The 16457-nt window shown below is 31.2% G+C and overlaps 1 protein-coding gene across 3 annotated transcripts in view; it reads left to right on the top strand.

Annotated features, from left to right (window-relative positions):
• Positions 1-16457, top strand: part of LOC127706232 (CCR4-NOT transcription complex subunit 4-like) — a 35039-nt gene that overhangs the window by 2216 nt on the left and 16366 nt on the right. For 2 of the 3 annotated variants that reach the window (XM_052210710.1, XM_052210708.1), the window contains exons 3-17: positions 801-869; positions 2329-2394; positions 3587-3633; positions 4376-4465; positions 5010-5157; positions 8521-8685; positions 9187-9254; positions 10233-10337; positions 10808-11038; positions 11504-11778; positions 12364-12483; positions 12796-12933; positions 13592-13657; positions 14939-15021; positions 15376-15496. In XM_052210710.1, coding sequence (XP_052066670.1) covers positions 801-869; positions 2329-2394; positions 3587-3633; positions 4376-4465; positions 5010-5157; positions 8521-8685; positions 9187-9254; positions 10233-10337; positions 10808-11038; positions 11504-11778; positions 12364-12483; positions 12796-12933; positions 13592-13657; positions 14939-15021; positions 15376-15496 — 1792 coding nt within the window. The remainder of the gene's footprint in view (positions 1-800; positions 870-2328; positions 2395-3586; positions 3634-4375; positions 4466-5009; positions 5158-8520; positions 8686-9186; positions 9255-10232; positions 10338-10807; positions 11039-11503; positions 11779-12363; positions 12484-12795; positions 12934-13591; positions 13658-14938; positions 15022-15375; positions 15497-16457) is intronic. The other variant, XM_052210709.1, reaches the window with a different exon arrangement.

The raw sequence follows: 16457 nt of genomic DNA on the forward strand, positions 1-16457 counted from the left end.
AAAAGCTAGAGATGTCATAGTTACCTTTCTTCATACCAAACGTTTAGTGATATTGCTTTCAAATTTATAATTCATAACATTACAAATATGAGATATCAAACAATCTCATTGTCAACTTTAACTTTTCTTCATGCAAATAGATAAGAAAAAAAAAAGAAATTCAAGGGTAAAAATTGTGAAACCATTCAGAACAAACAAGACACATTGGTGGCCTTCGGCTGTTGTCTGCTCTATGGTCGGGTTGTTTTCTCTTTGACACATTCCCCATTTCCGTTCTCAATTTTAAGTTCTTGTTATCTGTTAAAATTTATCTGATACTTATTGTAGTATTGAGAAGTATTTACTTCATAGCTTGTTTAAAATGGAAATGCTAGATATATATGGGTACTGTGAATTCATTATTATTCGTGGGATACTAATTTTCGTGGATTTCATGGGTATAGATCAACAAAGAATAAATGTTCAAATAGTACCCAACTTTCTATACGCTAGTATGCAAACTTTGACAAAACCATGAAATCAGATATTCACGAAAATACAATATTTTCTAAATCTACCAAAATTTGTACCCACAAAAATGAATGAAATCAACAGTAGAGGAACTTGGTCATGTTGGTATTGTTGTAAAAATCAGATAAAACATATGTATATTTCATTACTGCTTTGTGTGTATCAGACAACCTCAAGAAAATATTGAACAACTGAATTATTTTATGTTCATCATTGACATATGAATATTATCTTATAATAATATGCATCATCACATGAATATTAAGTTATAATAATATGCATAATTTCAGTGTCCTTTGTGTATGGAACCATTAGAAATAGATGATGTCAACTTTTTTCCATGTACATGTGGATACCAGGTATATTATTCATTGTTATTCCTGACTTTATTTTTATAGGTAATAGAATAGATTATTTATAGTCATGGTAGAATTAAGATGTTGTTATATTCAAAGAAGTGATAATTTTCAAGTCAACCAAAATTCAACTTGAGAGAGGTGGAAGAAAAAATTAGGACGATCACCTTGATATGAACAAGCTGATCATATTGAATTGAGCATGCAGTAGGTAGATGATAAACATGTCTAACCATCTTTAAAAGTGTTGAAAAAAAACTATATATTGATCACAGGATTATGGTGCAGATGTATTGTGAACTATGGTGAAATTTCGGCTCATTGAAAGGAGTAGGCCCAGTAAGACCCCTTTTTGGCCCCAAAATATAGCAGTTTTACAAAATTGGGATAATATAAATTTTTATCTATTTATTGGAAAGAAGAATACTTCTGTTACATAAATATGGGCTGTTTTTGACAATACAATGCACATGTATCGGGTACTAGCATCATTAAGTCATGCTAAATTACTGAAATCTTCGTAATTTTAGCATTTTGGTTAATTTTTAGACGGTTTCCGTCTGAAATGGAAGTGGCCGCATTTGTGTTCATTCTTAATATTTAAATGTAAGTTGTATTTGATGATAATACATAACATATATAAAGGGTGAGAATGAACACGGATGCGGCCACTTTCATTTTTGACAAAAACCATCTGAAAAGTGACATATTATGGCATATTTGATAGATTTTTCATATTTAAGCTTGAATTTGAGCGTCTTTAATGACTAAATCAGTTCAAATCTTTCACATAGACTAATTGAATCGACTGAAGTAGACACTTAAGTGTTTAAAAAGTGTCCAAAATCTTTCATCAGATGAACCTGAATTTTGAGGCCAAAATCGGCCCTTACCGGACCTACTCCTTTGACTTAAAAGGAGTAAATTTATATAAGTAACTGTATTTCAATGGGAGAGAATCAACCCAGTTTCATGATGAGCAGAGGCAACTTTATATTTGCCAAGAAGAAAATAGAATAAATAAAACACTAAAGTCAGGGCTGTTCCAGAAAATACTATGTCCCCCCCAGGGACGGCACTTATTTTTAACCCCCACCACCTACAGAAATAAAAATAAATTAGAACAACACTCCCTTGGCATTTTGGTATTTCATATACAACCACAGACATAAAATTTTAAAAAATTGCCTTCGCTGGGGGGTACATAGTATTTTCTGGAATAGTCCTCAAGTAGCTATGCCAAACACAAATTTTAACTGAGAACTTTTTTCAGTAAGAATATTAAGCTTAAGTATTTCAGATTCTTGTCAAGGAATCGTAGTTTGATATTCTCTTGTTACTAGGCATTTTGGAAAATTTGATTCAATGCCAAATTTTGGTGTTGTGTTTTGGGTAGATGTGTGATTCACATTTACTTCATGTTTTCCTTTAATTCATATATTTAATATCTTTAATGTTACAGATTTGCAGATTTTGTTGGCACAGAATTAGGACAGACGAAAATGGTCTGTGTCCAGCTTGCAGAAAGGTAAAATTAGAGTAGTAAACCTGTCTTAACTTTAAAAATCAAGAACATCTAAAACTGCATAAATTTATAACAACAAATTCTGTCCATAAGTGACATATTTCTGAGATGGATTTGATATCTGACATGTTTGATTTCTTCTGATATTCCTAGAATGTAATATAAAAAAACAAGAAAAGAGTACTTAAGATCTGTAGCTATAAAATAAGAATTGAAAAGTATTTACAGTCAATCTGAAGGACTACAAACATTTACAGGACATAGGTCAGATGAGCTGGAATAATATTGAAATTGTTTTAACAGGTGGAAATAGAATTTAGAATTGACATTCTGACATAATGTTGGAAGTGCATATAAACAGGGTTCTCACTAAGGATTTTTGAAGGTGAGTCCGGGGACTCGTCATTTTTGGCCATGGTGAGTCCAACAGTAAGAAGAAGATATTTTATTGCAATATAATTTATCATTTTAGTCTCCATGACCTAATATAGCAATGAAATGACATTAAATTCAGATGTGTTCAGTTTATACAAAATATTTCAATCTTGATGCATCTTTGGACTCACCAGTTTTGATAATGGTGAGTCCAGACAGATTTTCATGAGTCCTGGACTCATGGACTCTCCTTAGTGAGAACCCTGTATAATGTTATTGTTGATATGTACAAACATGTGGAGCAAATTAATTTTTTTATATCATATATGATAACACAACTGTTGTATGGGAATAACATAGTAGGGGAAAAAAAAGTTACATTCAGGGTTTCCTGACGAACCCGAACGTTTTTAGTAGGATTTCTTCAAAACATTTTCATAAATATATCAGCTGTTGTAATCGCTAACTTATAATTTCAACCAAGTACATGACAGAAATGTTTAAAAACATTTTAAACAGCATGAGATATATTATTAACAAATGGTACAAGTTCAGGTTAAGTCGTATGTAAAACACTGGTACCAGACTCTACATGAAAACATGATATTTTCTGGATTCTTTCTATAAAAAACCTGATGCTATAATTTTGAGGAAAGAAAACCTTAAACACGTACCAGTATTATTTTTTGGGGCATAGTGAGTCAAGTCTGAAATTGCTAAGTTTACTCATAAACTAAGAATGAGAGAATGAGAAAGTTAAAATCTACATCCATAATAATAGAACTGTGACTGATTATCTACTTTGTTGTAACCATTTCAGCAATATCCAGAAGATCCAGCAGAGTTTAAACCCCTGACAGAGGATGAGTAAGTATCATGTTATATAGGAAAAAGTCGGACTGTCTATTCTTCTGTAGAATACCTCTAAATATTAGTCTGTAAAACTTAATTCTCTATAGCACATGTTTTTATAAAGATTTCGGGTTCTGTGCAATTCCCACATAAAGAATATGTATTAATAAGAAAGGAGTCACATGATAAGTTGCTAGGGACATTTTATTATAGAAAATCCCATATTGCATATATTCTTATAGTTGTCACTCCAGATTCCCTCTATTATTTTCAGTTGTTTTATATAATGTTGCTGTCTCATTAAAGTTCCCTTTACTTCAGTATAGTCATGACAGTTGTGTCATACTCTTCACAGCATGGATATACATCATTCCTACATTTCTATTTCTGAAAGTAGTCAGTATATAGACATTCACATTGTAATCCATTCATTGTAAAACAAAACCTGAAGCGATGCAAATAAACAAAGAAAATGTTCTGTGAAGTAGCTGTTTAATAGTGATTGTGTGTTAATTGCTGTTCAATATCTGTTATACAACACAAGCGTGTTAGGTTGAAATTTTGTAAGACATAATACCTGAAAATGTCACTTGAAACTTAGAGTGATAACTTCTAATTCAGTAATGAACATTCAGTAATTGAAAAAAAAATGAAGAAGAAATAAGTTTGATCGTTGAATTAAGAAATATAATTGTTAGTATCTATGTGTATTTTGAAACAGTTAAAACAAGTCATTATGCAAATATTACTTTTGCAGACTCCAAAGAATCAAGAAAGAAAGAAAACAAAAAGACCTCCAGAGAAAACAGAAAGCTGCAGAAAATAGAAAACATTTAGCAAATGTCAGGTAAAACCAATGTTTTAAGTTTTCTTTTACAGTTGAACATGTTGAATAGAGATAAGGAAATAAAGACTTGGGTAAAAAAATCTTGGGAAAAATATTCATGAAAATGGACTGTAGAGAAACCCTTTGATAATAGAGCAATTCTCTTCAGTTTATGATTGTAATTTGCTGTCCAGGTTATTACATATGATCAAGTCACCTGTTATTAAGAATTACCCCTACCTAGTGAGCTATTTGATGAATAAAAATGTGAGCTTCATCAAATTGAAGAGTTTTACATGTTTTACTTGGCAACATATTTTAAATCAGACATATTTAAAGCAATGTATTTTGATTTCATATACATGTATAATACTTTTAAGCTTAATTTTAGATAACACTCACTGTATGTCAGATATTATTTTCTGTTACTGAATGGTGCCAACAAAATTGTATGTTGGAAAATTGAAGTGTGTAGAAAACTAAAGTTAATGGACTTAAAATACAACCAAATAAACTGAAAAAAAACTTTACATTAATGATTCAAAGAAAAATTCTTTTATTTCAGAGTTGTACAGAAGAATTTAGTGTTTGTTGTTGGTCTGTCTAAAAAATTAGCAGAGACAGAAACATTAAAAAAACAGGAGTATTTTGGAAAGTTTGGAAAAATTCATAAAGTTGTGATAAACCAAAGTACATCTTATGCTGGAGCACAGGTAACACTTCCTTATAAACAGGTCATTCTATAGCTCTAGATTAACATGTAGTTTCAAATTGTAGACGGAATACTATAGATAAAAGATTAAAAAAAATTCAAGTCCTTACATTGTAAGGTATCATTTCAGATGAAATTAGAAAGAAATAAAGACCTATGGTAAAATATAATTCTAAAATTTTACATATCTACAGAGCATGAGACCAACAGATGAATATGCCATTCCGTTTATTACGTTAAAAAAATAAGGTCATTGGTTTTTATACGACCACAAAAAATGTTTGTGGTCGTATATTGGTATGACGTTGGCGTCGTCGTCGTCGTCTGAAGACACATTAGTTTTCGCACTCTAACTTTAGTTCAAGTGAATGGATCTCAATGAAATTTTACCATAAGGTTTAATACCACAAAAGGAAGGTGGGGATTGATTTTGGGGTTTATGGTACCAACAGTGAAGGAATAAGGGGCCAAAAATAAGCATTTTTGTAACTTCCAGACATAACTTGTGTGTAAGTGTATGGATCTCTCTGACATTGTACCACAAGGTTCCATATCACAAAGGGAATGCTGGGATTGATTTTGGGGGTAATTGCCTCCAAATTTTAGGAATTAGGGGCCAAAAAGGGACAAAAAACAAGCATTTTTCTAGTTTCATGACAATAACTTATGTGTAAGTATATGGATCTTTATGAAATTGTACCACAAGGTTCCATATTACAAAGGGAAAGCTGGAATTGAGCTTGGGGGGTAATTGCCCAAATAGTTTAGGAATAAGGGGCCAAAAAGGGCCCAAAAATAAGCATTTTTCTAGTTTCCAGACAATAACTTGTGTTCAAGTGTATGGATCTCTCTGAAATTGTACTGCAAGGTACCATACCACAAAGGGAAGGCTGGGATTGATTTTGGGGGTAATTCCCTCAAAATTTTAGGAATTAGTGGCAATAAAAGGGGCCAAAAAAACAAGCATTTTTCTAGTTTCCAGACAATAACTTGTGTTCAAGTGTATGGATCTCTCTGAAATTGTACTGCAAGGTACCATACCACAAAGGGAAGGCTGGGATTGAGTTTGGGGGTGATGAATCATAAGGGGGTTCCAAAAATTGAGGGGGGATTTTTTTTTCCTTTTTTTTCTTTAAAATTTTCCATTTTAAATTGGTTATTTCTGATTTATATATAAAAGCAAATAATAATGATATGGTTTGAATAGGTAAATTAAAATTGTTTTAAGTTCTTAGACCACTTTCATTCTGTGTCAGAAACCTATGCTGTGTCAAATATTTAATTACAATCCAAATTCAGTGCTGTATCAAGCTTGAATGTTGTGTCCATACTTGCCCCAACTGTTCAGGGTTCGACCTCTGCGGTCATATCAAGCTGCGTCCCAGTGGAGCATTTTATTTCGTTTGAATTGTTTAACATTGTATATGTTAAAGGCCTTTTATAACTGACTTATATGTTATAGGTTTTGCTCATTGTTGAAGAATGACAGTGACATATATTTGCTTAAATCTACATCATTTGGTATGTGATGGATAGTTGTCTTACTGGAAATTAAAACACTCTACCGACTGTGGCCTAAATTTCAACTGAAAACACATACACGTAGAAAATAGTATTTTCAGTACAACTCGAGTACTTCTCGTATTTAAATTTGAACTTTATTACTTACAGTGTTCTCCCCAGGATTTTTTTAAGGCGCAGAATTCAAGGGCGCGTAACTCTTTTTTTAGATTGAACATTTGTGATCTGAAGCAATAAGTCATAAATCATGACATGCAATATGAATTATAATGCTTTGTGTTATGTGTTTAATAATGCAGAGTATTAATGAATTACAAGAATATATATGAAATAAATTGATTTTAAACACAAAAGTTATTTATATTCAGTCAATTTAAGAAGTCAAAATATAAATATTCACCTCTTCTCTCTGCTCCTTCTAGGGATATTGTTTCAAGATAGTGTTATTTTGTTTGAAAGTCTGTTCCTCAACTTTGTCTTTATTCTCTTCAAGGTTAAAAATTAAACCCCCACTCACAATAACTTTTGCTTATACCCCCTTTAACATTTCTAAGCCATGAAAACTCAGTCAGCCACTTGTCATTGAAACCAGAAACATGGTGCTTGCTTTTATCAATTGCTAAAACTTGAGCTTGGTTGGGATTAGGAGAAGCAATGAAATCTGCTTATACTGACAGTGTAGACGGTGGTGTAATCCCCTTTTCATTAGAAATCACTGGTGTGAAAAAAACTTCTACTTCCATCATCTACCTTTTGCTTATAATTCACCCCTTTGTTATTTGCAGAGAACATGTTCATTCAGAATTAATAAAATCGAATATGGTTAAGATATTTGGTATACAACTTTTTAAAACATTTTTTTTTTATAAATGAACAGCTGACCAGTTTTCGTAGTTTCACATTACGCTTCCGTGCGTATTATTGTTTAATTCTATCTTTGGCAGATAGATATAAACGAAACTTTACAAATTTGTTAAAGTTAAAACCATTGAAATTATTTACCAGTGACATTATACAGAAGCTGTGGCGATTCTGTACCCGTGTTGATTGTCACATATTTCCGACGCACGGATTCACGATCGATGTTCAATGATCATTTTATTTCTAAAAATATGACAATTTCAGACGAATTTGCCTTGCAAGCAACATTTTTTCACTTTCTATTAAAGTAAATCACTCCTCGTTATCTTTAATCAAACTTTATTTTAATTTTTTCAACTACTTTCATTCATAGTTTTCATCGTAAATATCTTTAGCAATGTGTATTCAAATTTATCATGTGTATTCAACACGTTCATTGGTCGTGTTTAAATAGATTCTTCTTCTCGACCAATGAAAAAATTCGTTATATAAATGGTCAAGTGATCACTCACACGATGCGTATATACAATGTATTTGCGATCTATTTCTTCAATTTCTGCACTGAAGTTTTTAAAATTTTTAATTTTCTTCAAAAAATATCTATCTTCTTGATGATCATTTACGCTATTACCTGATAACATAGTCCGATAAGGCTGAGATAAGCGTGGCTCAGGTAAAACTAATTATCAGTTATTGCGTAACACTGACGGACCCATCAGCGGTGATCAGTAACTTGACAATTTTAACCAACATTTATAATGAAAATGTGAAAATTAACACGCTGTGGGATCAAGTATTAAGGGACAGCGGCCAATTAAGACGCTGCCGGATCTACAAAAATATTATGAAGGCGCTCATATCGGCCTGGGGAGAACACTGACTTAATAACTATGTTGGTAAGTAGATGTTGGATATACCTCACTTTTAACATTGATGTTTTGCATGTTAAAAAAATGGACAAAATTTTCATCCTTTTTTACAGGGTCCTAGTGCTAGTGCTTATGTTACATATAACAAAGCTGAGGATGCTTTAAAGGCTATATTGGCTGTCAATAACGTACATATTGATGGACGGACGTTAAAGGCTTCATTGGGGACTACAAAATATTGTAGTCATTTTCTTAAAGGTTCCCAATGTCAAAAACAAGTAAGTTTGTGTAACATGTTACTGACCACTAGCTGCACTAAAACATATATCATCATTTGTTGCTCTGATTATAGAGTAGTGTATGAAACTTGAGAAATGCATGCAATTGTTTAAAGAGATTAAGTACTTTTACCCAACATTCATAAATGAGGATCTTGAAGCCATTTTGAAGGTAGAGTTAGGATATCAATTGTAATGGCAATGTAATGAGTCAATACCTTTATAGGTATAATAACATAATTTATGGAAACCTTGACTTATTTCTACAAATGCTACAGTAGCAGTTTGATTGCAAATAAAATATTGACATAGTAGGAATGATTGAATAGTACCAATTTCAAAGTTTAAAAGAAATGTATTATGATATTTATCTGACTATTGTTGTATTTTTAGTATTGACATTACACATGAGCAGTAGCAGGTTTTAACAATATTCAAGTAATATTTTTTGTGTCATATTGATATATTGTTATAACAATCAGTTACACATTGTTCTTAAAGGATTGTATGTACTTACATGAATTGGGTGAAGAAGCAGCTAGTTTTACAAAAGAGGAAATGCAGTTAGGGTAAGTTCACCAAGATTTTACTGATATAAAGAGATTGAATTACAGGAGTTTTATTTATTTTTATCAACTGCATTTTGAATGTTCATTTATTTATGAAGAAGTTGGTAGATATCAAAGTATCCAATGACATAACACCCTTCTATTTGTCTTATGCTACAGTGAAAATCATAATAGCTAATCTCTCAAAATTATATAGCCAGGCAAAATAGATTAATTAATGTATTGAACTGAGTGGAAAATCAGGTTAACCATGCAATATTCTTTATTAATGATGTTTGTTATGCAATTGTATGTATTTGTGTTATGTTTTGTTCTTGGAAGGAGAATATGGGAATGTGATGTTATATAATATATGAATTTCTGCATATGTTCATGCCCCATGGGACCATGTTTTAACAGAGTTCGCGAAAATGGTCGGTCCTGTCGGTCAAAATGAGGCTCGGATTTATTATAAACAAACCAAAGCGGCGATCTACACGTGGCCTACTTAATTTGTTCATAGAGCCATCCCTGGCAAACAATCGGCGATTGAACCCTACAATGGAGCAAACAAATACTGTAAAAGCTGAGAAAGTGATTCAGATGATGAAATGGATAGTGAAGATGACTTTAAATAAGAACAATCAGAAGACCTGAACTGGTCCTTCATTGTAAATCTGCCTGTGGGTGCGAAGAATAAAACTAATATTAATAAAGTTATTTTTCGATAAAATATGTTATTAATTTTATTTCAGGATAAAATTGACAGATTTTGTAGGACTGGCTAAAATTTTGTAGGACTGACAAATAATCATTGCTTTGTCCGTCCCATGACCGACAGGTCAAAATAAGTTTTCGCGAACTCTGATTTAACAATGATTCTTATTATTCCTCATCTGTATCTTTGGATTGTGTCATATATGGTATCTAGCAAGGTTATACATTTGTATAAGATACTTGTCATGTGAATTAAATTTGTAACTTCGCATTTCATTTCAGGAAACACCAAGAATATGAACAAAAGTTACTAGAGAATTATATGAACATGCAGAATTCTGCCAATAACCATGTGATAACAACTGGTAGTAAACCCATTCCTACCAGGTATATATATATATATATTTTATAACTCTTCACATTGCCTTTGATGACCATATAGGAATTATCTAGATTTAAATAAACTTCTAACAGATGTATTATGATTTGATAATTTTTAAGGATGCACTCTAAACAAAATAGTTCTTCATATATCTTGAAGGAAAGGTTTCACACTATATCTTTTTTCCATTTTTTTTTTTGTAACTTAAAAGATTTACAAAGTTTGCTCATGATTTTATTTCAATTAGTACAGAATACTTTTTAGTCTGACAGATCTTTTTATTTTTGTTATTAAAGCAATTTATGATAAGATGTTATTTTAAATATGATGTTTATTGTTTTGCTTTGCAATGGTAAATATAAAGGACATTTACCTACAGTCTAAAATCAGGAAATCAATTTTAAAACAAAAACAAAAATTACTATAGAAATATAACTTAATGTATTTAATTATTTCCATACTTTTCACTTTGCAGAAAGAAAGAGACTTCTCCATTAACAGTAACAACATCATCTTCTCCTGAATCACAGGGAACGCCTCCCTCAATTATGTCTAATCACAGTCCAAACTCACCCTCCAGTAATAAAGATGCATGGCCATCGTTACAACCGGGTAATAAACCAATTAACAAACCAACCCGTACAGATCAACATAATAGGGTGAACAATAAAATTAGAACAAAATCAGAAGAGGACACAGATCACAGGTATACATATAATATAAGAATTTTAATTATTCTTTTATAATGACAAGAGGGCTGTACCAATACAGTGGAACATAAAAAATCATTGAAGTAAGTAAGAAAATCAAAATCAAGCATACAGCATCATTTAAAATGATCTACCTGTTTTACTGCACCAGGAACTGGTACAGAGAAAATTAAAGTCAAAAGTCCCAAGTTGGACTGACAAAGAACAGCCAAATATAATAAAATTTGTAACCTAAACAACATATTTAATGTATAAATCAAATTTTGAGCCCAGCACTGTACTTGTCTTTTATACTGCTGTTTGCCAGTAAAAAGTACAACTGTATGAATAATATTGAAAACAAAGTTGATATGAATATTCTCTGATTTGATTCATCAGTAGAAGAACTTTACAGTGTTATTACATATATTATAAAACGAAAATTCAAATGTTTGAAAATTGAGACACTTATATGATTTCAGTTCACAGATAACAGACAGATTTAACGGTACTAACTCAGTCCATAGAACTACAGACCCTCAACATAGTAACACAGTACACAGAACTACAGACCCTCAACATATATCTCCCCCACAACAGACAAAACCTCCATTAAGTCAACCAAGAATTGTCAATTCAGGGGTACCAGGAGTTAAAACTGTTGTGTTTGACAACCCAGCCCAAAGTCTTTCATTATTTAGTGGAAATGTATTTTATGGCAACAGAAATCAGAAAATACCAGTACCTACACAAACAGGTTAGATTGATGTATAAAACTAAACATTGATAGCTAAAACCTAAACAAATAAAAAGAATACACATAAGACAATTTATATTCACTGGTACTTATAAAAAGGAAAGTAACTATTCCTTGTTATTCCTTCTTAGAAAGGAAATATAATCTCCTTAGTTTAGGAAAATGCAAAACAAGCTGTTAGTTACTATGTCAATCTTGTGTAAATAAATTTTTAGATGAACACGTAATTGAGTGGTTGTGGTTTTTTGTTGTTTCTCATATCAAATCTCCTTATTTTAATATAGCTATTTTCAAGTGTTTATAGTTTAAATTTTCTGTAACAACTATTATCTGTTATTTTTATTCTTGATACATTTTGATATAAAAGAAATATGTTATTCTGAATACAGTGAGATTATAAGAATTTCCTTTGTTAGGCCATTCCCATCCTGGCGAAATGAAAATAGAAAATGAAGCAGCAGTATATACTGATTAAACTTACTAGAGGAAAAAATACAAATTATCTAAAACTTATGCCATATATTAATTATTCCATATTTTCAGAATTATTTCAAATAGAACATTATATTTTCAAAAACATTTCAGAAGTACCAGACATACCAACAACAGAAATTTCAGAATCAATACAAGTGTCAAGTTGTACAGATTGGCAAGCAGCATTCGGTTTTACATCAAAATCTAGAGAATCACAGGATGATGACTTAGGTAATTTATACTATAGATATCACTTTCATCTTAAAAATCTATGTTTTTGATCTTTAAAAGGACAAGTCCAAAATAGTAATAATTCTGGTACAAAACCATAGTAAAAAGCATGTAGGTGGTTTGCAGTACAATTATAATATACTTAACTTAAAAGAATATTTGTCAGGGGAGAGTATCCTTCGACACTAGACTGGATGAAAAGGTAACTCATTGTGGGACAGGTGTGCTCTTCTATCTTGACTTAACAATACCTGATGAATAATGTTGAAATCATTGAATAAATGATTGACCTTTTTCTTCATTATAATGTAGGTTTTGATCCCTGGGATGAATCATCAAAAGGTTTAGCAGATTTGCTGGAAAAAGAAAATGTAACTACAAATATCCATCAGCAAAACAATACTCACAATCAGAAATATGACCAGAGACCAACACAGAATCTTCCCCCAGGTAGGTGTGGGAGGAGCAAAACTATATTTGCACAATATTTGTTGTTTATGTTGGATTGTTTGGCAGACAATGAGTCATTTAAATGTTTCCTTTATTCAAATATTTGATTATTACTGTTATCAACATGAGAAATTTTATTTTGACTACCTTTTCAGATTGTTCTGCCTTACAATTTCTACCACCTGTAAAGTAAACCTACCTGTAATTTATACTTATGTGTGGGTGACTATTTCAGAACATTTTACATCCGCTGAAGAATATTCACAAAAAATTGTCATGTGCTTATAGAACTTTAGTTCTAGTATGTAAACATTTGAAAGCAAATACCTGACATTTGCAAACTTTTTTGTGGAGAATAGGTAGTGGTTATATGAGTTTAGTAACAATAATGATTGTATAATATTAATTTTGATAGTGTTTGGTAAGTGAAATTTTGTCAGTTTTAATATGGATGCATTATGTATTAATAACAGTAATCATTTAGCACAAGACCTATTTTCGGTGGCATTTCTTCAGTGAACAATGCATCAAGATTGCTGGGAAATATGTTCATTTTGTTATTGTTTTATTAAAACAAACTGTTAAAAGTTTTACTAGTTCTACATAGAGAGTAGAATTTTTGCAAATTTAAAAAAATCCATTTTGGGGCCCATTTCAGGTTTTACACTAAGTCACATACAGAATCAACAGAGACCTGTACAGCACCCAGCATTCCTACAGAATGGTACGATATTTTATATTTTGACTAAGATCAAGCATAAGATACTTCTGAATAAATGAGGAAATGTTTTATGTGATGGTCATTGGTCAGACTTCTCTATAAATCTAGTGTAGTAAAAACAGGAACACAACATGAGAATTTGGGGATTACTTTTACACAAAATCAAATCTGTGAATTCTTATCTAATCTACTGGATAGATTAGGGAAATTGCATTAATGTTAGTCTATATATGAATTGAAACAGTACCAAAATAAGGAAAAATGTTAAAATTTGATGTGCAGACAAAATATTGAAATAGAAAACTTAAGATAAGATGGCACTTGAATTTATAAATACTGTCATGACTGTAATTTTCTTGAAATTTTCCGAAACTTAGATATATGTAGACAATTTTTTTAATGAAGGTCGCCAGACTTGTTTAGAAAAATTGTTCAAACAAATTTGACAATTTTATAATAATCTTATGGCAAGTAAAAATTTTGGTGTAATTTATATATTAAAGTGAATCAAAAATGGAAAATGAGGGTACTAATACCTGTTTTCTTGCATTAGCACAAAATGATGTAAATTATGGTTGATTTGTACTTTCCAGATAACAATGATTTGTACTATCCAGATAACAATCTCCCTTGAATTCACCACATTATTGCAATTTTTTCCTCTGGAAAATCACAAATTCTTTGATTCATGAACATTTAATGGTTCATTTATTATTTTCAAATTTTAAAACATATAAGGGCTATTCCAGAAAAAACTGTATGGGGGGGTTGGAAGGCACTTTATATTAATAATACATGGGTGATGGGTATCAGTGCAACTTTTCACACTTTAATGCACTATGATTCTCAATTACAATTGTCTGGGTGGCGGGTTCTGACAAAAACTGCCTTCCAACCCCCCCATACATTTTTTTCTAGAATAGCCCTAATACTAACTTTCAAAACAAACACCAAATCGAAGGTGGCAACCCAAATATATGCTCAGTGGAATGTTAAGTGTTTATTTACCTTATAATGGTCTGAAATAAACAGTTTATTTAGTTTCAAAACTTATAGCATTTATTCATGTAAATACAGTTCACTTTTACTGAAATGATTGTCAGAAAAAAATATCAACTGCATTCTTATTAAAATTAACACTAAAAAAGATTATAGATACACTTGATTTTTTGTTGGATTTCTATGCAATGCCTCTTTTTAACCCGATGAAAAACAATGAACTGTTTACTTAAAGATTTAAGACTTGATAACTTAATACAATGGATAGAAATTTTCTATTTTCAGAACTAGTCGGTAGTAGAATGATGGGGTTTTTACAACAAAATCCATCAATGATGTCAAACAGACGAGAACAGACAAATCTTCAGGTACAGTATTACATCATAAAAGGATCAAATAAACCACCATTTTTTTGGATAGGAAAAACAGAAAAACTGAGTTCATAGTATAATTCATTATATCATTTCCACATTTATTACTAAATAGTGTATATTAGCTGATAGAGATTATGTCACAGGAAATGTTAAAAAAATTATATTAATTAATTTTTAGTAATTTTAACATTTGTACCAGTCAGAATATTATTTTCAAGGTCTTGAACAAATCTTGAGATTAATTCCTGTTTGTAATGGCAAATTTCTGCTATACAGCAGTTTTTCATTGGTTATTTACACAGAAATTAATCATTCGGTATATATTGCAAAAGTATTATTTATTTTCAGCATCCAGAGTCATACAATAAAGATTGGCAAGATGGTCTTCGGGCATTATTACCAAATATAAATATTAGTTTTGGTGCACCACCACCAACAAGTGCTAACTCACAAAAATCATCACAAAACAGTAAGTCTTCGCATGATCAGATGTTTCATATGTTTGTTTGTATGTCTGGAGTAATAGATTGCACTGAGCTTTTTTAAAAATGCAGGTTACATTTCAAATAGATGTATTGAAATAGAACATATAATCTATTGCCGTAGTGGTGGGGACATTAAGTTTTACCCTTGTTCGTCTGTACGTCTGTATGTACGTCCCAAAATTGGTTTCCGTTCTCTAACTTGAGTTTGCCTCAACCAAATGTTATGAAACTTATTCACAATGCTTATTATCACAAAACACAGATCAAGTTCTAGAGTTATGCCCCTTTATAATTCGAAAGAATGCAAAATTTTTTAGTTTCCATTCTGTAACTTTAGTTTGCCCCAACCAAACATTATGAAACCTATATATATATACACAATATTCACTACCACAAAACTAAGATCAAGTACAAATTTTTTGTTTCTGTTTTCTAACTTTAGTTTGCCTCGACCAAATGTTATGAAACTTATACACAATGCTTATTACTACATAATACAGATTAAGTACGAAATTTGGTGGCAACACTTTTACCATTCTTGAGTTATGTCCCTTTATAAATGAAAAAATTGCTGAATTTTTATCGTTTCCGTTCTCTAACTTTAGTTGTCTCAACCAAATGTTATAAAACTTATACACAACCGTTCTAGAGTTATGTGTGTTTACAAATAGAAAATTACTGAATTTTTAGTTTCTGTTCTCTAAAGTTAGCCTCAACCAAATATTATGAGACTTACACACAATGCTTATTACCACAAAACTCAGATCAAGTTCAAATTTGGGTAGCGTCACTTTTACCGTTCTTCAGTTATGTCCCTTTATAACTATATGATATGCAAGTGGGGGCATCATCTGTGTCCACATGTGGACACTATCCACATTTATTTTTAAATGTTATAAAGATCAATTAAAAAAAAAGATATCAATTGTCTAATTGATTTTTTTA

This window comes from Mytilus californianus, unplaced genomic scaffold, assembly GCF_021869535.1.
Source record: "Mytilus californianus isolate M0D057914Y unplaced genomic scaffold, xbMytCali1.0.p SCAF_6, whole genome shotgun sequence".
Taxonomy (NCBI): domain Eukaryota; kingdom Metazoa; phylum Mollusca; class Bivalvia; order Mytilida; family Mytilidae; genus Mytilus; species Mytilus californianus.